At 51.9% G+C, this 22,187-nt stretch overlaps 6 protein-coding genes across 6 annotated transcripts; 2 read left to right on the top strand and 4 right to left on the bottom strand.

Moving 5' to 3' along the window:
* Nucleotides 1–4,276: 4,276 nt before the first annotated feature.
* NCS57_00474100 (uncharacterized protein) lies at nucleotides 4,277–5,829 on the bottom strand (the record flags this gene model as incomplete). Its single annotated transcript, XM_053054693.1, has 5 exons — nucleotides 4,277–4,501; nucleotides 4,556–5,161; nucleotides 5,218–5,292; nucleotides 5,343–5,686; nucleotides 5,733–5,829. The coding sequence occupies 5 exons, from the start codon at nucleotides 5,827–5,829 to the stop codon at nucleotides 4,277–4,279; spliced, it is 1,347 nt and encodes a 448-aa protein (XP_052916853.1).
* A 2,156-nt stretch (nucleotides 5,830–7,985) lies between these two features.
* On the top strand, nucleotides 7,986–9,408 carry NCS57_00474000 (uncharacterized protein; the record flags this gene model as incomplete). The annotated part of the gene is made up of 8 exons (XM_053054692.1): nucleotides 7,986–8,057; nucleotides 8,105–8,142; nucleotides 8,195–8,273; nucleotides 8,355–8,399; nucleotides 8,448–8,602; nucleotides 8,654–8,710; nucleotides 8,769–9,123; nucleotides 9,175–9,408. The coding sequence occupies 8 exons, from the start codon at nucleotides 7,986–7,988 to the stop codon at nucleotides 9,406–9,408; spliced, it is 1,035 nt and encodes a 344-aa protein (XP_052916852.1).
* An 892-nt stretch (nucleotides 9,409–10,300) lies between these two features.
* Nucleotides 10,301–11,588, bottom strand: NCS57_00473900 (uncharacterized protein; the record flags this gene model as incomplete). Its single annotated transcript, XM_053054691.1, has 2 exons — nucleotides 10,301–11,390; nucleotides 11,440–11,588. 2 exons carry the CDS (start codon nucleotides 11,586–11,588, stop codon nucleotides 10,301–10,303), a joined length of 1,239 nt encoding a protein of 412 aa, XP_052916851.1.
* Nucleotides 11,589–12,644: 1,056 nt separating this feature from the next.
* NCS57_00473800 (uncharacterized protein) lies at nucleotides 12,645–13,316 on the top strand (the record flags this gene model as incomplete). Its single annotated transcript, XM_053054690.1, has 1 exon — nucleotides 12,645–13,316. The coding sequence occupies one exon, from the start codon at nucleotides 12,645–12,647 to the stop codon at nucleotides 13,314–13,316; it is 672 nt and encodes a 223-aa protein (XP_052916850.1).
* A 106-nt stretch (nucleotides 13,317–13,422) lies between these two features.
* Nucleotides 13,423–14,754, bottom strand: NCS57_00473700 (Fumarylacetoacetase; the record flags this gene model as incomplete). Its single annotated transcript, XM_053054689.1, has 2 exons — nucleotides 13,423–13,769; nucleotides 13,821–14,754. 2 exons carry the CDS (start codon nucleotides 14,752–14,754, stop codon nucleotides 13,423–13,425), a joined length of 1,281 nt encoding a protein of 426 aa, XP_052916849.1.
* A 6,685-nt stretch (nucleotides 14,755–21,439) lies between these two features.
* Nucleotides 21,440–22,015, bottom strand: NCS57_00473600 (uncharacterized protein; the record flags this gene model as incomplete). The annotated part of the gene is made up of 2 exons (XM_053054688.1): nucleotides 21,440–21,789; nucleotides 21,940–22,015. 2 exons carry the CDS (start codon nucleotides 22,013–22,015, stop codon nucleotides 21,440–21,442), a joined length of 426 nt encoding a protein of 141 aa, XP_052916848.1.
* Between the last annotated feature and the right edge of the window lie 172 nt (nucleotides 22,016–22,187).

Raw genomic sequence — 22,187 nt, 5'->3', positions numbered from 1 at the left:
ATGTTTTCTCCGCAATCCGTCCGCACGCCGCCCGATAGTAAACATCTTCCTTCTTCTCGGCTTAAACGACATTGTAGAACTGGCATATCTCGCCCCCCCCCCCGCCTCCCCAAGTATTTTCCCAGCCGTATGTTTTGGGTTTCATAGCCACCTTCGCGCGTGATGTAATAGAGGCTGGAGTTAAAGGACAGGCCCTGAGTATCAGTCCACAGCCCATTCACATCAAAATACACTGACGTATCCAGATCCCTCTTGGCTTTTTCGAAATACTCTCTCCTCGGGGCATTTCTGGACATCGGTATAGTTGGCAGGACCCTTAGAGATAGCAATAAGTTCTATCTTATTGCCTTATTTGTACTTGATGTCGTCTACTGTCTTGAGCAAGCCTGAAAAATTGCCGTCTTTGTCTTGAAGGACTACTACAGGCATCATCTCGGACAAAGGCATGTTTATTAAAACTAGATCCCCGAAGGCTTGTATCCAGCCACCACCAGCCAAATTTTCGGTAAATGAGGGTTCTGGGATCCGCAGAGTGTCCGCTATGTAGAAACACGCTCGCTCTGCCCTGCATACCAGTTGTGGTAATACGTCGTCGATGTCAAAGGCTTCAGACACGGGATTGCTTCTCCCACTGCGTGTTCGAATGCTTCAGTCAACAGATGTTTGCGTTTTCCAACTTGGATCGATAGACTGGGGCGCAGAGTCCTGAAAGGCTGAAATACTAGATGAGAAGCTCGAGGGTCTAGGTAACATTGCTATCCACACTAAGACCACGAGGCGAAAGGAAAGTCTGTGCTAGTCGCCAATCCCTTTCTCCTATAGCATCTCCTTAGGGGCTGCCATAAAAGTGCGCGGTCAATGGCTAACTTCCGCAGTCCATGGATGAAGCCTCCAGGAAAGGATCGGGCCAAACGGTTTAATATTCTAGAGCAGGCTGAGAGGCCATCTCCAGAGTAGGTAAGGTCCCTTCCATATAAGGGCACACTAAGTTGACGTAGAGACTGAAGTCCGGACGAGTGGCAGTTATGAGCCGTGTTCCAATGTCGCCTCTTATCTCGCTATGGTGAGTGTCTGCGAGGTAGCAGCCTAAAAATGCCCCAAACTGAGGCTTGGCGCTCCTAGAATACCCTATTATCTAAGAAGAAGAGAATTTATTTGCTAAGGATATGTTCTTGGTAGGTCCAAGCTCGTGTAGCCTATCTCGATTCGGAGAACGCTTGATAGTGCGCCATGACCTCGTTAGTATTATCTTCAATAACGAGTTCAGATAGCCAAATTCCAAAGGTAGGTTTCTGCCAAATCTCCGGAAAGCAAGCATGCCGTGATTTCTTGTCTGCCGTAGAGACCATGACTCGCCGCTGCAACAAGAGTCATATAAGCGCCTAAATAGGTTTTGTCTATCTGTATCACCTCAGACTTTGTAGACGGCTTTCCTTGGACGATGGATAGTCTATCTACCTAGAGGTATCTTCCCCCGATCAAAGGGATAAGCTCGATGGCGTCTTGGATAGCCTTGGGCAGCTGATGTGCAACGTCACACCTCGAGAGGCTTCCTGGCTGCTGTAACATCGATAGCGTTTCACGGCCTAGCTGAAGTAAATACTTTGATACTGCTTGAGAAAGCGGCAAAGGCACTTGCCATGTATAGCTGAGAGCAATGTAGCGCTGGTCAGCTCCACGCACGATATATTTGTACTTGATGTCGATAAGCCAGGTTGGGCTCTGTCGTGTCTTCATTTCCGCCACGCATATGTGTTTGTTCTCGCAGATCTGTAGCCAGCTTAGGATCCCTTGGATAGACTCACCACTCGCAGGCGGTGTAGCGGAGAAGACACTGTCACTCTCAGCCATGCCGCTAGTAGTGTCCCAGTGTCTAGAAATGGTGATATTTGAGTCTAGAGAGGAAGACAAGGGGAGAAAACCATCCTAGAGTCCTAGTGTTAATATATTTACTTGTACTTGAGTAAGGCAATCATATCATGGCCATTTTCTCGCGCAGTAGTAGAATCTTTGTGGACTCATGTGATCAAATACGAGCGTGAGAAGCATCTTAAATCCGACCCCTGAACATTGGGCATGAACGCGTTAGGCTTTGATAGATAATGGGTGAAGTGATAAGCACGCACACGTGACAGGGGCCGACATCACTCACAAGGGGTGACGGTCTTCTAGCTCAGTAATCCTATCAAGGGCCGGGTTTCAACTATCTCAAAAACACAATATATAGACGTGAGGACTGAAGGCTCCAGGCACAATCGGGTGATGATGGCGCGTAGACATGTTGCTCTATCAACGAATAGGCCCGATCGCAGTCCGCCTCTATTACATTGGTCTATTCGCAGCAATAAATCAGATCGCTACCGTATCAACGCTTGAGCATCCCTACAAGTTCATCCGAGTCATTTTTCCTCCATTTAGCTAGAGTCACAGCATCCCAATTTTCTGGAAGGCAGTAATCCCTGATGAGCACAGAGTTGAGATGGGAAATCAGTGACAACCCCTACGTGTCTTTCAACCCACAACGCTGATCCACGTCAGCCCCTCGATCAAGAAGCAGTTGTACCAGCAGAAAAGTACAGAGCAAAGTGGCGTTAACTTGAGATTTTCATGTTCTTGTAACGGTCTTGTGTGCATCTGGTTGACGTCGCCACCGCAGTCGAGAAGTGTCCGGACCACGGCAACATTGCCCCTGTGCAGGGCGAAGAAGAGTGGTGTGCCGAGACAGTGCATGAACCCGGGGGCGTTCGGGGGTCTTGAGGTCTCTCCTCCAAAGGTATGGATCTCTATGTCAGCGCCGGCTTCCAGCAGCGCAGCGACAATGTCTGCGTTGTCCGACTCGATAGCCCGGAACAGGGGCGGCCTAAACGCGGGAGGTTTGCATACCACTACGGTACCATGCTATATCAGGAGCTTGACTACCGTGGCATTTCCCGCGTCTATTGCGGCAAAGAGAGGAGTTATGACCCCCTAGGGGTCTAGGTTGCTAGCGTTCCTGAGTTTCACCACGGTGTTGGCCTGGGCTCCATACCAGAGCATTGTCTCGGTGACCGTGAACTAACCAGCCGGGCGGCGGCGATGAGCGGCGTGGTACTGTCCTCGGCGGGTTCATTCGGTGAAGCGCCCTGGACTATCAACTCGTGGATCTTGACTGTGTTGCGATTCCTGCACGCAGCTACCAGCTCATTGGCCAATTGGCGAAGTGAACCGGGGGTGAGGGTGAAGGATTTCAGCCTGGCCATCATAGACCGCCGCTTGGCTTGTTTTCTCGTTGTAGGCTTGGCTTTTTGGGACGGGGCAAGGGTAATCGTGTCCTCTCCTCAGGCAGAGCGGACGGTTTTCGCATCCTCGTTGACTCGCTCCAAGGCCGTAACGGCAGATTTGCTATCCAAGATAGAGTCTTGATCGGCGGCAGTATTTCTATTGCCCAGGCGGCATGGCTAGTACCGATACAAATGGTATCTGTAAAGTGTGGCGGAAGACACTCACAGGTGAAGCATGCGGGTGTAAATGTCCATCATGTGCATCTGGTTTAGGACTCTCTGCTCCAATTGATTCACGCGCATCTCATCCCACACATGTCTGGCCCGACCTGAGAAGCCAGGGCTGCTACCATCCTCTGACGAAATGACCCTTTTGACGTGAGCTTCCATGTACTCGATGACATCCTTGCACGAGATGAGGGACGTATTTAACGCATCCTTGACCCTATCCGAGACGCGAGGTGAACGTTGCAGCCCCACTGTGTTAGCTTTGGGATATGATGCTATGATGTGTTGAAAATGTGTTCTTTATGATAGTTGAAGCCCGGCCCTCGAAGGGTTAACTGAGCCAGAAGATTGAACGTTGCAGCCACTCTCCAAGCTCCATGACTGTGCCTTGGAACAGCTCCAGCTGGGGTCCCAGTCGCCGGACGGAGCGTTGTGTCTCGCGGTACGTGGTGACGAGGCGGGGGATAGTGTTTAACAGGTCTGCTACTCAGGCCGCTATTGCCATGAGGCGCCGACGAGGCCGACGATGCTCACTGGGTCCATGTTGATATTTCTGTTTGGAACGAGGATTGATTGAGGGAGAGGATGTTTCTACGTGGCAGGGAGTTTCAGCCGCGGCTGAGAATGGGTGGTGCATCAACTAATTATGAGTAGACAAACAAGCGATAAGGCAGAGTGCCAACACTTCATGCATAGCTTTGCTATTTTGGCTATCGCTTGGCGGTCGGGTGCCTCGATGAGCATTTAGCAGCGCAATAACAACACCAGAGGCCATTGTTGGGTTGCTACTAAACCATCCGTTCCACCAACTTTATACCCTCTTCCTCGACTTTGACCCGAATCAAGTCACAAATCTCACGAGAATACGGTGCCAAGATACCAGGCTTGTTTAGAGGAGCATGTCCGTCAAGAAGGAGTTGCGTAGCAATCCCACACGTGACTCCAACCGACTTGGACATGGCTGAGTCTCCATTGGGATCACCAAAGAGCTCAAGAGTGGATGTGATGGTGTTCTGTTTTGATCATTAATAACAAGCCAAGATATTCTGAGAGGGGTGCTGTGTTACCTGGGTACCATCCTTCCATTCAACGACAAATTTGTGTTGGAGCATCACCAAGTCACGCTCGCCGCGCTTAAAGCTGCACAGCTTCTCCAGCTGTGCCGAAAGAGTATCAAGAAGGTTGCCATGCACAGTTGGAGCCTCATCAGAGAACAGGCCCATCCAGCGAAGGCCAGTCAGAATCCTGTCTCGCTCCTCTGCGGAAGAGAAATTACAAAGCTCGTCGACCTTGGCGATGAGATGACTCTCTTCAGCCGAGGAAGCCCCGGTTGCCTTTTGCTGAATCTGTGCCCATGTCATCCCCTCCTTCAACCACGGCTTGTCTTCCGAGCTGATCCATCCGAGATCAATAAGGGCCTTGACCATGGCAGGGTTACCTTCGTATCGAAGGGACCCTCTGATGACGGTGTGAGCCTCTGGTATACCGTAGGCTTCACGAAAGGGAACCGAGTTTCTGTTTGGATAGGCGACAAACGAGTATCCATCCAAGACATGATACGGCTTGGCCGAGCCCATCAGGTCCTGGTTGGAGATCTCAATCACCTCTCCATCGCGGAGGAAGGTTGCCGAGTTATACTGGGATAGCAAGGCTCCACGAGGAGACCAGGAGAACTATCAAGTGTGGTCAGACTTGTTCGACAAGGTATAGCAAAGTCTACATTGCATACCTTGAATCGGAGAGGGTTGTCATTGGCCGCTTCAGGGGCGGGGATTCCGCCGCAGAAAGAGTAGAACTCCTTGACCTGCCACGGGGTAAGTCCTGTAGAATACAAGCGAGCACTGGAAAACCCACCTTTCCTCCTTTGTCATGAACCTCTCCAATGGTCTTGATAGCGTACAAGTGATCGACGCCAGGGTCAACGCCAACCTCGTTCAAGACTGTGATGCCAGCCTCCTTTGCGGCGTCGTCAAGCTCACGCATAGCAGGGGACACGTAGCTCGTAGTCACTACGTGTTTCTTGGCTTTGATTGCCGACCTTATGGCATCGACATGGTATATAAACGGAACGAGCGAGATTACGACGTCGTGTTCGGCGATGTGACGGTCGAGGTCGGTCGACTTGACGTCGAGGGCGATCGCCTTGGCACGGGGGCGCCCCTCAGCCAGATTTTCCGCGGTTGAGAGGGTACGACAAGCTGAAAGAGGTCAGAGAGCAATTGGGGTGCCTAGGGGTATACTAACCGACTGTGAGACTGTTCTTTTTGTCTCGAAGGAGGTAGTCGACACATGGCTTTGCAACCATGCCGCTGCCAAGAACGAGAATCTTTTTCTCCGACATGTTGTCTAACAATTTCCAGCGATGCACAAAGTGATGGTGTTTGCCATTAACTTGCGAGAGGGGACAAGAGTATTATCATCGACTGGCACGCCGATCTAGTGGTGAGTCACGCCGAAACCTTGGGCCCAGACTGGTGCGAAGTATACATGCACCCTCAGACTTTTGTAACGGCCTCTGTTAGAGTCATATGTGCTGATTTTATCTACATAACACATTTTATAAATAGAAGTAGATAGGGTAAAGAATTGTCAAGGTGTGTCTAGGTACCTATGCATACAGCTGAATGTGGTGTATCATTAGCCAAATGCATCGCTCAGGGAAAGGGGTTTCTGTCTGAGCAATAATACACAGTCCAGATAATTCCGCTGTGTAAATTGCCACCCAGAATCTAGTTTTAATTTCAAAGATAGCGCTTCTTCTGTTCAACAAAGTTCGCTGCGGTTTCATTCTCATCCCGAGCTACCCAGAGGCAGTGATCGTCGTCAGACCAGGGCATCGCGTCATTCTCCCTGTAAATGGCGATAGTCCATGGTGGTCTCTTCTAGTGTCCAACGCCGACCCAGTTCCATACTAATCAACAGGTACTGAAAATCTCTTCATGGTCAATTTTGAAGCCTTTCTCGTAGCATTTAAGCACTGCCTATTGCTGAGCCAAACCCAACTGTCTGTCACAGGTCATACAAGGTAGCGCATGCGTTTCATTGATTAACCACATTGGGTCCAGGAGACCTCAGTTGTAAGATTTCAATCAAAATAAAAGTCAAAACGACATTGTTCTATTTGTGCACCGATCGTGGGACCTTGACGTTGTGCAAGGCACTATGCAAACTATGGGATAACGGTGTGATTGCCGTGAACTTAACTTGTGATAGACAGAGGTCTGGAAGAATAATTAATGTATAAAAAGAACATTTACGATAGAGGCTGAATCATGTTTCTTGCTTCACGTGAAGTAGAGTAGAGCATTGTGGTGCTTTTTCACATGTGAAACCATCATTGCCTCAACGAGAGGGGGGTGACCAAACGCACAAATTGACAGAATGGAGAGAGTTAAGTACAAGTGAATCGTCTCGATAAGAAAACAGAGCCACCTCTGGATTAAATCTATTTACTCAATCTCTGTCTTTTCAATCATTAGATAGTTGTCCAGTGCGTTGCAGAGAGCAGCATGTGATAAACGTGGTGGTTGCTACCCTGAACCTTCACCCAGGAACGGCTGCGGGACTTCAACAATTCCCGAAAAGAGGGGTTCATCACGAGGCCCAATCAAAGGCAGGCGCCCCAGTGTTATCCGGTGTCTCGGTTAGACTCTATCCAATCACAGAGAGAGACATGGGGCAATGTTGGGAAGGTGGGATCTAGCCCGGATGTGGCTGATGCTCCTTCCGCAAATGCCGGGAAAAGGGAAGGGGAGAAGAACAAAGAATGGGGGAAGGGGAATTGGGAGGGAGCCCTCCATTAACGGAAGGTCCCGTTAGAGTCTGAGGGTAAATCCAATGGTTTTAATTAGGAGGTTTGAGCGTTTAATAGAACGTTTTTTTTTTCCCTCTCCAGCCCTAGTGGGCTAGCTAAACTTGCAATTGGATTAGTGATCGACCTAAACGATATTCTCCGGGAAATCCCCCACAAAGCGGGATGATCCCGTCTCAGGAACAAGACGTAGCGCCGGCTTGAGTTTGTCTCTCAGAGAGAACAACTACTGAGACGAATGCTTTGTATCAAATGCAACGTCCAACACCAATTCTTCAACTCCGACACTTCCGACCAACTTCCAGAACCGTAAGCAACCCCCGAGGCCCCCGCGCATGTGCCTCTCCTGCGCTTTGTCTCCCCTGTTTCCGGAACGCTCCCCGACCGGATGCTCGACCCTCAGGCTAAACCAAGCCCTCGGGAGTCTGTGTCTCTTATTGGCTTGTCGACTCTGTCAGCCTTGTTTTAAGTGGAGGGAAGAGAGTCTAGACACAAGATTCGACTGAGCAGTGGCTTGCGCTCTGGAATTGCCCGTGGCCTGATGGATGGTGGGGGGTGGGGAAAACAAAGGAATAAAAAGAGACCACAAAAAGAGCGTGGCTCCGGCAACGGCCCGCCCTTTTCCTCTTCTCTGCATCTCTGTTGGTTTGACTTTGTTTCGATCGAAAGGGATCTGATCTACAAACATGGCGGAACCCACTCAGGAGGACACTCGACAGTTGCAAGAGACCCTGGATGAGAACCCTCTGCAGGCCGATGTAGGCGGCACGTGCGACTGCTGCAGATTCTGTGCTGACACCCACAGGACACTGCCTCCATCGCCGATTCAAGCTTCGGTGGCTCGTGAGTCTCCTGACCACTCTAGATTAGTCCTGGTCTGACATGCCCCCTTCAGAGACTCTTCCAGCTACTATACGTCCATCAACTCTAGTATTCGCAACTACAAGTATGTGATCGAAGTCTCTCTTACCTCGGTGCCCCACTAATGGTTCCCCTCTAGATATGAGGTTAGTGGTGTCGATCACATGTGTCACGTCTCACCAACACCACTCTAGAATGGACGCCGTTATCACGCATTCCGTGAGGGTGCCTATCTTGTGGTAAGTATTATCACATGGCCTGTGACTACTCGTCTCACGTAGTCTTAGCCCAACGATGACGATGAACAAGACCGCATGGATCTAGGCCATCACATTTATCGTCTTCTTCTTGGTGGAAAGCTTTACCTCGCCCCTATCAAGGAACCTCAGCGGGTACTTGACCTTGGTACCGGAACTGGTATCTGGGCCATGGAGTTTGCAGAGTAAGACCTCGCATTGAAATATCTGGTACTATTTCTCATGGTTTCCACCAGCGAGTTCCCCTCGGCTCAAGTCCTAGGCACCGATCTGAGCCCTATCCAACCTACATGGTACGAACGACTCAACCTTGTGATGCGAGAATACCCCCTCTTATCATTTTATACCTAGGACCCCACCCAACTGTGTCTTTGAAGTCGACGACTTTGAATCACCCTGGCTCTACAAACAACCATTCGACTACATCCACGCTCGAGAACTAGGAGGCTGTGTAAGCAGCGACAAGCACTTCTTTGGCGAAGCCTTTAAGCACCTGAAGCCCGGCGGTTATTTGGAAATGCAAGCCGTGTATACAGACTTCAAGTCTGACGATGGTACCAAGGATAAGGCCGAGAATGCCGTTGTGTGGATGAAGCACATGGTCGACGGCACGGCCAAGTTTGGAAAGCCCCTCGATTGCGCGATTGGGTGGAAGAAGGCGATGGAAGACGCAGGTTTTGAAGATGTTCAACAACAAGTCTACAAGGTATGTGCCCTGATGCAATCTGTCTAAACGAGTACGCTGACCTTCTCAAAGTGCCCTATAGGACAATGGCCAAAGGACCCCAAACTCAAGGAGATTGGCAAGTATCAAGCCGCTCAAGAGTCTCAAGTCATCACCTCATACACTCCAGCCGTCTTCTCGCGCGTTCTCGGCTGGCAAGATGATGAAATCCAGGTCTTTATGGCCAAGGTCAAGAAGGATATCACGAGCCCATCCATTCACCTTTATCTCCCCGTGTACTTTATCTGGGGTAGAAAGCCTGAGTGATGGCGAGTGCAACAAGTAACGGCCAATGCGACAGGACCCAGGGAAGGTACTGTGTATGAAGTTTAAAGTTGTTACATTCTGGAGTTGAGCGCTGAATCACTAATGATTTGTGAGGAGCTTTTATGAAGCAACGATCAACAATTACATAGATTTCAAATTCCAGCAGTGCATCGTCAGCTTTATCAGAACTTGACGCTCATCCAACCATCATCAACAAGTAAAATGCCCTCAAATCACTCGAAACATGTTCGACTTGACTCCCCTCTTTAACCCCTCGGCTTTCCCATTCTCATACTCGACCCCGGCACTGCCACCTCCACCAGACAGCATCTCCAGTTTCTCCCTAAGCTCCTGGTCCAGTTGCGCACTTGTCTTTTTAGGCACCTTCAACTCGGATGGAGAATTCTGAGTAGTTGTGATGGATGACTTGACTGTTTCGGTGGTTCTTGATCCCGTTGGTATTGTTTCTGAAAGCGCTGGTTGTGAGGCTGCTCGTACGGTAGTGGCGTGAAAGAGTCTTGAGCGAACAGCGATTAGCGGCCTCGAGGTTAAAATGGTACGTTGCATCATATTGATTGTTGATACAGTATGAAGAGAGTCATGCAATTCTCTTTTTAAGAGAGAAATAGGAAGATGGCGAAGGAGTCTATGTTGTCCTCGATTTTGTTTGGGGAAATCGAAGTACGTCATCAACACGTCAGGAATCCATCTGTGCGTCGATTTATGTGAAGATCACGTTGTTCCTTCAGGCAAACAACCTATCGATTTCAGTCGTACCCATCCTGCGTAGTGGAAAAATGCTTGCCCAATAAGATATATTCTCAGCAACTCCTTGCAAGACCTATGCTTTCAGGTATGCGCCCAATACCTAGTACAACCCTCCCGACACCTACTAGGAGCCGATCTTCAACAGCCAACCATCCGCCTCAGTCTCCCCCTTGGCATTGACACCTCCCCACATAATGACGCCCTTTCCATCCAAACAAGTATCAGCCCCAAAGAAACCCCGAGGTCCAGGGTGCACCTTTCCGGTCGTTTGTGTCAACTCGGTGGGTGCAATCTCAAGCTCGTGCCAACTGAATTCCCCAGACTCCACACCTGGGATGGCGTCGCGGATGACGTCTTTGACACGGGACCCGGTGAAGCCACCCGAGGGGAGTTGCAGGGACCACATGTCGGAGTAGAAGGGGTGGTCTTCTGTAAAGGTTTCATCTGAAGATATATCGACGTCTTTTCGGCTTCCGAATAGGCAGAGGAGGTAGTGTCGTCCGTAGCCCGTTGTGACATGAGACATTGCACCCCCCACACGAGGTCGAGGTCCAGGAGCCAATGGGTTAGTGGGGAAGTCAATGGTGGACCATTCTGGCGCCTCGGTTTGATCCTCAGATGTGCCTGGCTTGATGTAGTGAATGGAGCCATGCACGTCTGAATCACCGCTGATGGAGTAGAGCGTGCTATCCACATACTGCGCCGCGAGAGACACGGCGGGAGCAGCTGGCAGCTCGTTCCACAGGCGTGTTGTAAAGTCGAATACCCAAGTATCCTTGGTCGGCTCACCATCCTCGAGGCCGCCGTGGAGGACAAGGAGATCCCGCGCCTGATCATAGAAGATCTGATGCTTCGATCTCGATTCTGGCGCTTTTCCCACGGCCTCAATCTTTTCCCACTTGACCGTATTGGCGTCCCATAGCCACAAGCAAGATCCTTCGTTGGGTGCCTGGCCATCACCTTCCTGTCCTCCATGGATGATGAGAGCGTCACCACGAGCACAGGCAGCATGGTTTACTCGGGGGGCTGGACAAGCATCCTCTTCACCCACGGCTGGGTAGCATGCATACTCTCCGTTGCCCTGTTGCTCGCCTGGAAGAGATACAGCGTGAACTTCGTTGGAGCACAGCTGGCCGTCTTCTTTGTTACCGCCAAAGATGTAGGCTCTGTTGTTGATGACGGTGACTGTGTGATGGGATCGAGCCAATGCCAGTCTGCAACCTGTCAGCTTGGTCTTGTACGTATGCCGAGAGTGAGACCTACGACTCATCCTCTGCTGGAGTCGTAGCAATCTGGGTCAAAACGACCGTCAATGGCTGCGATGGTCGCGCAACAACAGCTGCAGCCCCAGCCTCGACACCCGTCGAGATGATTTGCTCGGCGACGATAGCTCCAGCTGCGACTTCTGCCATTGTGAGTGTGTAGAGTGAAGTTGTCGTGCTGAATGATGCATATGAAGGAGAGAAGATTGCAAGAGTAAACAGTGAGAAGGTGACGTAGGGAGGGAGAAAGGGTCGTCTTCCATGACGTAACTGTGTGAGTTAAAAGTGGTACTGGAATGTCAGCTTGGCAGGATTGAGCCACAATGTCCCTGATTGGGACCATGACATGTTCATGTTGGAATTGACGAAAGAATTGAATTCTTGATCAAGGTTCATTATTAGCTCCAACTCTGTCGTTTCTGGGGATATACGAGGGAATGGTTGGGTGCTATTCTCCGAGTCCCGCCTTGAGAGGCGATGGCCTTATCAGAGCCACCACGCTAAGCTTTTTGTGAATAGCCAAGGACGAGGCCAAGAAGTGACAGCTAATATGTGGCAGGGCTGCTGTGTTGCCGTGGGCGGTGGGAGGTGTCCGAGACACGGTATGGGCCATGGAGCAAGCTCCGGTTCATACCAAGCACTTCATTCGCCATGACGGGTTTTGCTTGTTTATTCCAAATTCCTAAGCTTTTCTCAATTTGAATATTTCTCCACCAAGCCTTTCCCTCCCACAGACCGATAGTATCTATGTATCCCTTCTCTCCGCCTCCCATCAATAATGTGTCCGGGTGCAGCCGTGCCTAGGTAGCATTTCGGGCTGTCTTGGCATACCCACCCCAAGTCTAGACCGTAAGAACTGAGTCAACGTGCCCCTTTCGGAATCCTCTCCTGCCAAGGGAGGAATCGGTATAAAACCAACCATTCCGCACGTCGTTCAGCTTCCCCGCGTCTGCAGGTCCGTGGCCCGCCCCCGCATCCCGTCGGAACGTTCCCGCGGTGTGTGCTACACTTGGAGAAAACATGTGCCGGCTTCGGCAGTCGGAGGCTAGCAGCGGATATCAAGGAACATGGCTCACGGATAATGATGGACGTTGTGATGACATAAGAAGGGCGTGGCTGTCAGGACAATGAGGAGAAAGGTTAGTGTAAGATCTGTTCTCATTAAAGCAATTGGATTTCAGACAGCGACAAGATCAAGCATTCATCATGTCCGACTTTGATTATACCCTTTACTCTTACTTCAGGTCTTCCTGTTCTGCACGTCTTCGAATCGCCCTGAATATCAAGTCGATCAAATATGACATGGTCTACGTCAATCTCCTCAAAAACGAACAGCTGTCAGATGAGCACAAAGCTCTCAACCCCTCCGCCTCGGTGCCCGTTCTCATCAACAAGGCGTCAAAAGGCACTCCATTCAAGGTTGGCCAGTCGGTGGCTGCTCTAGAGTATCTAGAGGAGAAGCATCCTCACGTCCCAATGCTTCCGCCAACTTCTGACCCTGAGGCTCGAGCCATGGTGCGCACACTCGTCGACATCGTCTGTGTAGACATTCAACCACCTACAAACCTCCGTATCATGCGTCGAGTCAGGGAACTTGGAGGCAGTGCCGAGGACTGGAACCTCCAGCTTATGACGCAGGGGATGGCAGCTTACGAGAACGTGGCAGCGGGAACAGCGGGCAAGTATTCTTTTGGGGACGAGGTTACTCTGGCGGATGCTTGCCTCATCCCAGCTATTTGGAACGCTCAGAGGTTTGGTGTTGACTTGAAGGCTTTCCCTACGATCAGCAAGATTGTGGAGAATTTGAAGGATCATCCTGCTGTCGTCAAGGCGCATTGGCAAAACCAACCAGATACACCGGAGAATTTGAGAGGGTAGATAGTGCTAGTAGAGAGCAAAGAACAGCAGAGTCTGGATAAGAATGAATTTTTGATTGTATCATATCATCATCGACCTTCATTTTCTAAAGTAAACTCGCCCACTGTTACTTGAACAAAGGCAGTGGAGGCTGAACAGTGCCAGAAACCTCGCCGAATCCTACCACGGAATCACCACTTCCAAAGGAACCTCGAATGACCAAGGTATCACCATCTTGCAAGAACTTGCGTTCTTCGCCACCGCTGAGTTGAATAGGAACCTTGCCGCCCTGGGTCTGTTCCAGGATGCTTCCTTCAGTGCCAGACTCGGTACCAGAGATTGTGCCTGAGCCGAACAAGTCACCTGGTCGGAGGTTGCAGCCGGTGATGGTGTGGTGGGCGATCATCTGTGGCCATGACCAGAGGAGGTTCTTGGAGTTGGTTCGGCTGATTGTCGTCTTGTTTCCGGCGGCAGCTAAGTGAAGTATTAGTAGTCGCTCGCATCATCGCCTGTTTCGTCACTTACTAATAAGATCCACCTCAAGATCAATGCCCAGCACATTGTCCTGCACCTTTTGCTTCAGGTAAGGCAGAAGCTCGTTGTCGTTCTTGATGCCAGGTCCCTTGGCTCCCTCAAGAGCATCGGCCAACACAACCCAAGGACTGATGCTCGTACCCAGGTTCTTGGCGGTAAAGGGGCCAAGCGGCACATACTCCCAGGCCTGAATGTCTCGTGCACTCCAGTCATTCATGAGCACGTAACCAAAGATGTGCTCTTCAGCCTCATCGACAGGAACAGGGCTTCCGAGTGTGTTCTCGCGGCAGATGAACATGCCCATCTCCAGCTCAAGATCGAGCCTCTCGCAAGGGGCGAGATCGGGGGTCTTGTTACCGGCTCGAAGGATTTGACCCCATGGTCGTCGAATTGGTGTACCGGATGGAACCACGCTGCTGGCTCTTCCGTGATAAGCGACGGGGAGATGCGTATAGTTAGGCTGAAGGGCGTTGGCAGGTCCACGGAAGAGAACGCCGACATTGTAGGCGTGGTTCTTGCCAGCATAGAAGTCGGTGTAGTCACCAATCGTGAGCGGCAAATGGTTCGTCACATCTGATCGCTTCAAGAGAGATGCATCTTGAAGCTTCTGGTTGTCCTTCAACACTGCCGCATGCTTGCTATCCTTGGCAAAGACTTCCTGGAGGTAGCTGCGAACAGCGCGATGAAACGGGCGACCTAGGGCGGCAAAGGCATTGAGGGCAGGTTGCGAGAAGACGTCGACGTGCTTCTGAATGTCTGAGCTTCCCTCAAAGCCTCCCCCGCGGGCAAAAGCATCAAGATCTAGAACATGATCACCGATCGCAATGGCTGGTCTTGGGGATGCGTTTGAAGAGGTGGAGATGACGCCAAAGGGGATGTTGGCGATTGAGAAGTGAGAGCCCGAAGGAATCGATAGCCACGACATTGTAACGGCGTGGTGAATGAGAATACAAAGAGAGTCTCACAAATGATTATTGCATCAAAGAAGACGACGTCAATTGAACTTGTATTATATCATCAAGCCGCCGCAAGCCGATGACGCGAGACCGAAGCCAGATGCGGGGCCGGGCGGAATGGAGCCGCCTCGGCTAAGCTCGCCCCGGCCGACCAATGCCGCTTCTGCAGGCGGAACCGGAGCCTCATCGGAAATTTGGGCGGAATCGGTTTCGTTCAAAGTAAGCATTTAGCCAAGCGGGAACACCGCGATGACACGACGTGTCAGGCAATGATGCTGCCCTGGTGTATTTGCTCGGCCTCTTGGCACTTCTCGGCAAGAATTCAACCGTCAATGCAATCCCAGCCGCGTCCATCACACGATCGACAGCTTCGTCCAGCTTGTCCCAAGCTCCAAGATGAAGTTGTACAAGATGTGGAAACATTCCCGGGTGGTGAGTAGAATATAGCCGCTGTAGAAACAAGAAGACGTTGTATCGAGCAAAAGTCGTCGAGGCCGAAAAAGGCAGGGTTGGGAGGAGGAGTGTAGTAAGTGTCCCGAAAATGTATGTATGTATGTATGTATATTTTTCGTCCGGGGGGCCGTGAGGCCCCAGAAGTCTCCTAAGGGAGCATAGGACGTGCTGAGCTACGGGAGTCTACCTATGATCTAACCATATAGTGTCCCCTATCCAGCATATCATCGGCATAAATGGCGCATTATATCGAGCCTGTTACCCGTCATCGGGCGGTCTAGGCACGGCTAGTAAATAGTAGCCGCGGGGTAGCTCATGACTAGGATAGTCATAGTGGAGGGTTGTGGTTAAGGATGGCCGTAGCCCGACGGAGAGCGTTGCGGCTCCCTATCTGGCCAAGCCTATGTAATAGAAAGAGGTAATAAAAGAAGAGAAAGGAGAATAAAGGAGGGGGCAGACGCCACTGCATCTCAGGTCGGCCCCTATCTAGTAGCGAGGGCAGATCCTATTAAAGAAGGCGCTTATCTTGGCCAGCTTAACGAACTTATCAAAGTCTTTTCCTAATGCCAGATTTACTACCGTATTCGGCGATGGAGCGAGCCTCGCTCGCTTCCGTGGCGGTACTTTTCTGCAGTAGAAGATATGGTTAGGTGTTTTGCGTCGATTGCATGAGTAGAGTACTCGTGCTTTAGTATGATTGAACCTCTCGTGATATGCGGCAAAATCCCCGTGAAGGGACCTTGCAGCGAGTAAGTGGTGTAAGACTGTACGCGGGAGCGAGAGCTCCGGCGGGCAGGCTATTGTCGCCTTGAGATTCAATCTCTTATACTGCTCAGGGGAGGCGGAGGGCCACTAGGTTCTGAATGCTTCTTTTGGTTTCTACCTCGCGATTCTTCGCAGGTAGGCCAGCGTGGGTCGCGCGCCCTCAGGCTCGGGCAGCGAGGATACTGCTTTTACTAGTTTATCGGCTTATTCATTACCGGGGATTTTAGTGTGACCGGGTACCCAGCGCACTTAAGTGGCCCCATGGGATGCTACTAGGGACTAGAACTCGAGAAAGACTTCCTAGGAGGAGTCTAATGGTATGCCCCGCAGGCATATAGCAGCAGCGAGGTTATCTAGGCAGATAAAGATGCCTTGGGCTGATGATTCTTGTAGATTTAGGGCGGCCTTTAAGCCCTCTAATGCTCCTGCTGCTTCGGCATCGAAGACCTCGGCCGGCCCGAGGCGACCGGATCCATCAGAGATCAGGAGACCGTTCTGGTGGACGGTAAAGCCATAGCTAGCGGCCCCGTCCGAAGACAGGGAGCCATCTAAGTATACAACCAGGGCGAGTAGATTGAGTGCCTAGACCCAGTGAAGGAAGGCCTCAGCCGTCTTCTCTTTCGATACTGTCTACAGTGGTATCGTTTACTCATCGCCAAAGCGTTGCTAGATGAGCTTTGGTCGTGCGCAGGGTGCGAGGAGCTCATCGGTGCGTTGAAGCCGTGTCCTAAAGCTACTCCCTGGCGGTGCTTGGTATTTTCGTTTAATAAGGTCGTGGTAAGTAGATTGGCGGGGTGGGCGTGTCCGGCTCGCCAGGGGGTGAGCCTCATCGAGCGACTTGAGTCGTGCAGAGAAGCAGAGCCGCCATGCTTCAAGAAGCTAGGCGACCGGTGGTATTCCGCTTTCCCGGTGGAGGGCGGCGATGAGTATTGTCTTCCAGACGGGTAGGATAGCTCTCATAGATTGGTTCATAGCCTCGGTCATTCTCTAGATGAGATGCTGGTTACTCGATAGTACGTTTTTGGATGGTTGGTTCCACCGCGGCCGGGTTATGCCCGGGTACCACGCCTCGGCGCCGTGGAGCAGCACCGGCTCGACGCATGCTCTAACGGCGCTTCGCACGGCGCTCGGCAGCGGACCGTGTTTCATATTGGCGAGTCCCCGCAAGTGGTAGGCCACCGCCTTTGCTTTCGCCGCCCACTTTTCAACGTGAACTCGGAATGACAGTCTACTATCAAGCCAGATGCCCAGCCAGCGCAGGGCCGATTCGGGCTATTTCACGACATCGCCGTGGTATATCGCCGGCGAGAGCCTAAGTTTACTGCGAGAGAAGTGCATGACTTCGGTCTTTTCGGGGTCGAAAGAGATACCATTTACTATTCCCCAGCGGATCATTTCTTCGATAGACTCAGACGCCGCAGCGGCGGTCTCGTCTACCGTATCACCTGTGAACAGGATGGCTGTGTCGTCTGCGTAGCCGAAGCGGCCTTGGGGGTTGCCTAGACGGTAGATGGGCTCCGTGTAGAGTAGAAATAGGATCGGCGATACCGGCGACCCTTAAGGGAGGCCACACTATAGAGGAGAGGAAGCGGTGACGGTGTCTTGGTATCTGACACGGGCAGATCGGCCACCCATAAAGGATCTAGCCCATCTGGCCAGATGATCGGGCCAGCCTTGCTCGCGTAGGCGACGGACCAGCCTGTTGCGCATGACGGTGTCAAACGCGCCTTGGATATCCATCGTGACCAATGTGGCCACCTTGTTGCGTGCGAATGCCTCTTCGATATCGTGGATCAAGGCTGTCACTAGGTCCGTTGCAGACCTCTTCGGAAGTGCCCCGGCCTGTTGCGGGTGGAGGACCTGGCAGTGGGTGGCTGCCCATACTAGCCGGCGTGCAATGAGTCGTTCTAGCCCTTTGCCGAGGCAGGAGAGCAGTGAGATGGGCCGCCACGCCCGCGGCTTCGTGAGGTCCCTTCGTCCCGGTTTCGCAATCATGACCACTTCTGCCTCCCTAAATGGTTCTGGATGGTAGCCTATAGTGAGGCATGCCTAAAATAGGCGGCGGACGTGCGTCCCGATGATATGCCACGCGGCCTCGAGAAGTTTAACCGTGATGTTATCTGATCCTAGGGAGGTATTTCCTATGTGGAGGGTCGCATACTGCGCCTCATCAAGGGAGATTTCCGGTGGGAATAGTATCGATCTGGGGGGGTACACCTCGATCCAAGGGTCCTAGATGTCATCTTCTGCGGTTCGGCGTTCTAGGGTGGCTTGTCGGAGCGCGTTTGCCTTATCCATCTGGGTTTCATAGACGACATCGCCGACTTGCAGCGGTGGCGGTTAGAAGGCCCCTAGGGACTTTAGCCATCGCACTACTTTGAAGACAGAGCTACTATCCGAGAAGCTATCGATGAGGTTCCGCCAGTAGAGTCTCTTCGCTCGGCGCACGACACAGTGGAGGTCTCGTTTAGCGAATTAGACTTCTTAGTTAAACCCGAGGGGGTAGAGTCTTCTTATTACGCGGAACCCAGCTGCGGCGCTGGCGCATTCTTCGGTCCACCAGGGAGCACTATGCGCCCCCTTCCGCGAAGGTCGGCCGGCCGCTCTCGCCGCCGATATTAGGAGGTTCACGAGCTTCGAGGCGAGCTCGTCAAGCTCTACTGGGGACGAGTCTGCGAGAGGGATTTATGCGGCTCCGAGCTCTACGATTTCGGCAAACCGTTTAAGCTCGTCATCTATTATCACGCGTATCCGGCCTAGTTACATCGGGACCGGTTTTATATCGGGGAGGGTAAGCTTAAGTATAAAGTAATCAGAGCTAGTCGCGAGATAGTCCTCAATCGCGGCTTCAGCTAGTGGTATATTAGCAAAGGCGAGGTCGATAGTATTTCCGTGTGGGTTTATTAGGATGCCCGGGGTATTTAGTAGATTTAGGTCATTCTCCGAGGCCCAAGAGGCGATATCTTGTCCTCGATTGGTAGCCTATCCGGTCTGCCAGGTATGGTATCTAGCGTTAAAATCGCCAGCGACGAGGCAACGCTCCGGTACAGGCCATTACAGCAGGTCATTCAGCGCGTCCTTCTCATCGTTTTAGCGGTAGAAGTTCACTATGGTCATATCGTTGACCCTAAGCCATAGAATATCTCGGGACTAAATAGGTCGGGTCTAGTCCGCTAGAAGCCTTAGGTCTCGTCGGACATAGGTCATGACTCGAGGCCGAGTATCGTTACTATTCCATGTGTCGACTGGTGCAAATATGTCGTACGCCGGGTGTGTTTTAGTGATGCATTGCAGGCTTGTGGAGGCCGTCTATGGTTCTTGTAGGAGGACGATGTCATATCGTTCAGAATCGGCTAGTGCCAAGGCGTAGTCGTGGGCCGGAGGGATCTTACCGACGTTAGCCTGGAAGATCCTAAGTAGGTATCAATTATTCTTTAGTGTCTGCAAGTATCTATTCCTAGTCATAAGGGCGGGTAATAAGAACTATGCGGCGCTTCCTTGGTGAGCCAGGTCTAGGATACTCTGGTTCTTCCTCTGCTTCGGATATTATAGCCACCATGATGCATAAGGGCGCTCTAGATACGGCTGGGCTAGATATATGGGTGTCTGGCTATTCTTGCGATGTATTGATGTTGCGTTGCAGTTCGGGGGTGCGGTGCAGTGATTCTAGTCGCGGTTCAGGATTGCGCTGACGGTAAGTCTCAGCGCCTATTGCCCGGACATGTTCTCTTTGTTCCTTAGTTAGTCGACGAAAGACGCCGTGCACCTTCCTCGGCCGAGCTAGGCACTTGTGGAAGCCGGCCCGGTGGGGGCCTAAGCAGTTGGCGCATTGCTCTGCTGCAGCGCAGTCAGCCAGGGCGTGGCCCGTCTTGCCGCACCGTTGACAGTGAGGCCGTCTACGGCATATCCGGAAGGAATGGTAATCCCAGCATATTTCGCACTGCCTAGGGCGGTCGGTTTTATCGAGAGGTCTGGCCGGGTGGCTACCGAGGACGGACCAGTATTTCTTAGTAGGCTTCAGGAAAGACACAAGTAAGGTCTTAGTCAAAGGGTCTTCTAAGGTCTATCGCGCGGGGCGCACGTCCACGGGCTTAAGCCCTATCTAGATTTCTATCTCATCATTAACAATGCTATCAACATCAACCTCATTGCCATAAAAGTCAATTAGTCTTCGGGGAAGGTCTGAGATCACATAGGTAAACCATATTTTATTAGTCTCTATAGTCGTAGCCCCTAGGTCCGCCGCCCATTCGGCCTGCTTCTCCACAAGGTAGTCGCGGGTCTCAGGGTCGGCAATCAGGACGGCCCATCCCGATCTAACGGGAAATACCTGCCGGATCTTGTTTGAGATGGCGCCGAGTTTTCCGCAGATGTGGGTCCGGATCGCGTAGCAGTTCTGGGCCCGAGCCGGGGCTCTAGCTTCTAGGCGGATAAAGACCCGGAGGTCCTCTCGGGGTGGGGCGATGGTCGTCGGTTGCTCCTAGCGACGCGGGGCATCGAATTGTTGTCGATGTGGTTATTGCCGTTGGCGTTGGGGGAGTAGATGGCCGGGATCAGCCGCAGGAGGTGAGGCAGCGACGCTGCTGTACGTGGGCTTAGGGGTTGGTCCAGCACCGGAGAGCTCGCGGCTCCAGGAGTCCAGAAAGCTATTGGCGAACTGTTGGGCGAATTGTCGTTCCGGTCCAGTGGTAAATTGCTGCGTAGCTTCTTCGAACTTGGCGTAGAAGGCCTAGAAGACCGTTAGTTTGGCGTTATACTCCTCCACGCGTTCATGTGCGAGCCTATTAGCTAATTCGACAATAGAGACCGGTTGTTCTCTAGGAGGTGATAAGGGGTGGTCAGGGCGAGCTCCTTCCGTAGCTACAGCAGCGGTAGTGGTGGTGGTGGTGGTAGCATTAAGTAGCGAGGACGGCGTTTAAGCCATGCGCCCGGGATCGGGTGAGACACCAATTGGGCCGTTCACGATCACGGGGCTATTCTGCAAGAGAGCTGCACGGGCTCCTCGGTTTAGGTTAGCGGGGGTGTGGATACCTAGGTCAAAGGGATCCGGAGCAGCGGGCGGGTTCGTCGTAGACGATGCCATCGCCGCCGCGTGCGGCTACGCAACGCGCAGGTTAGGACGTTTGGTGTGCGATTTTTAAGGATTAAGGTGTAGATAAGGCTACTTTCTTAACACTTGCATGCCAAGAAAGTGTGATTACAAGGGAAGGTAGTGTCCCGAAAATCGAGGTGAAGAGTTCTAAGATAGGGTAGGTCGACGTCTTGGGTCGGGGAGGCTAGAACCTTGCGCGCATTGAGCGTCTCTAAGCCAGTCGCCAAGGCCAAGATAGGATGGGGATTGATTTCTGTCTCAAGTGTTTTCAACTTGGGCAGACTAGTAATTCCCAGAGCCTGAAACGCTGACGGATAAAAGCGCACTCGAGACCAATGCTCTTGCTAGAGACTTAAGTGATCCACGTTTGGGAGGAGAGTAATGAGCATGTTGATGAGCTCGGCGTCGACGGCCCTAAAGTCATAAGGGGGTCCCATAATCTCCAGGTGAGCCTTTCTGGGATCCCTGAGCTCGGGAGTCAAAAAGATTCGGAGGAGTTCATCGTAATGCCGACCCCATCGTTTCCGCTCATCCGCTGAAGCCTGAATAGCAACCTTGCGAACCTTGGCCGCGAGGCCTCTTCGCCGTCCAACGGTGTGCATAAATGACGCGAGCCGGCCGTCAAAGTCATACACTCTCGAGCAGACCGAGTCGCCGTATCCGAGCACAAACTCGTGATACAAAACGGTCTGCGCTAAAGGATGCAGTTTCCTGCACGAGATGCTGAGAGAAAATAGCGCATCTCGATCCAATGTGTATCAAGAGCTCTCGTAACCGTCCTGCTTGGGACGCGGGTTCTCATGTTGAAACGAGACGCCGAGTCCGATGGGTTCTCGGAACTCACCGCGACAGTGGAGGCAAAATTGGCCAAAGATTTCTACCAAGACTTCGGCGGGTAGATCATCGAGCGACGGCTTCATGTTTGGTTGGATGATAAGAGATGGAATGGTCACGTCGCGTCAGGTGGAGGCTGACAGGCTCCAAAGACGCGTGCCCCACGCGTCAGATCGACTTTGGCAGTAAAGATGGCTCTATTGCAAAACCGTTGAGAGCAGCCCATGGTGGCCGAATCCGACGGAATATTCTCACAAA

The sequence above is a fragment of the Fusarium keratoplasticum genome, chromosome 3 (assembly GCF_025433545.1).
Source record: "Fusarium keratoplasticum isolate Fu6.1 chromosome 3, whole genome shotgun sequence".
NCBI classification, from domain to species: domain Eukaryota; kingdom Fungi; phylum Ascomycota; class Sordariomycetes; order Hypocreales; family Nectriaceae; genus Fusarium; species Fusarium keratoplasticum.
Note: the sequence above shows the minus strand (reverse complement) of the source record. Positions and strands in the feature narration are given on the sequence as shown.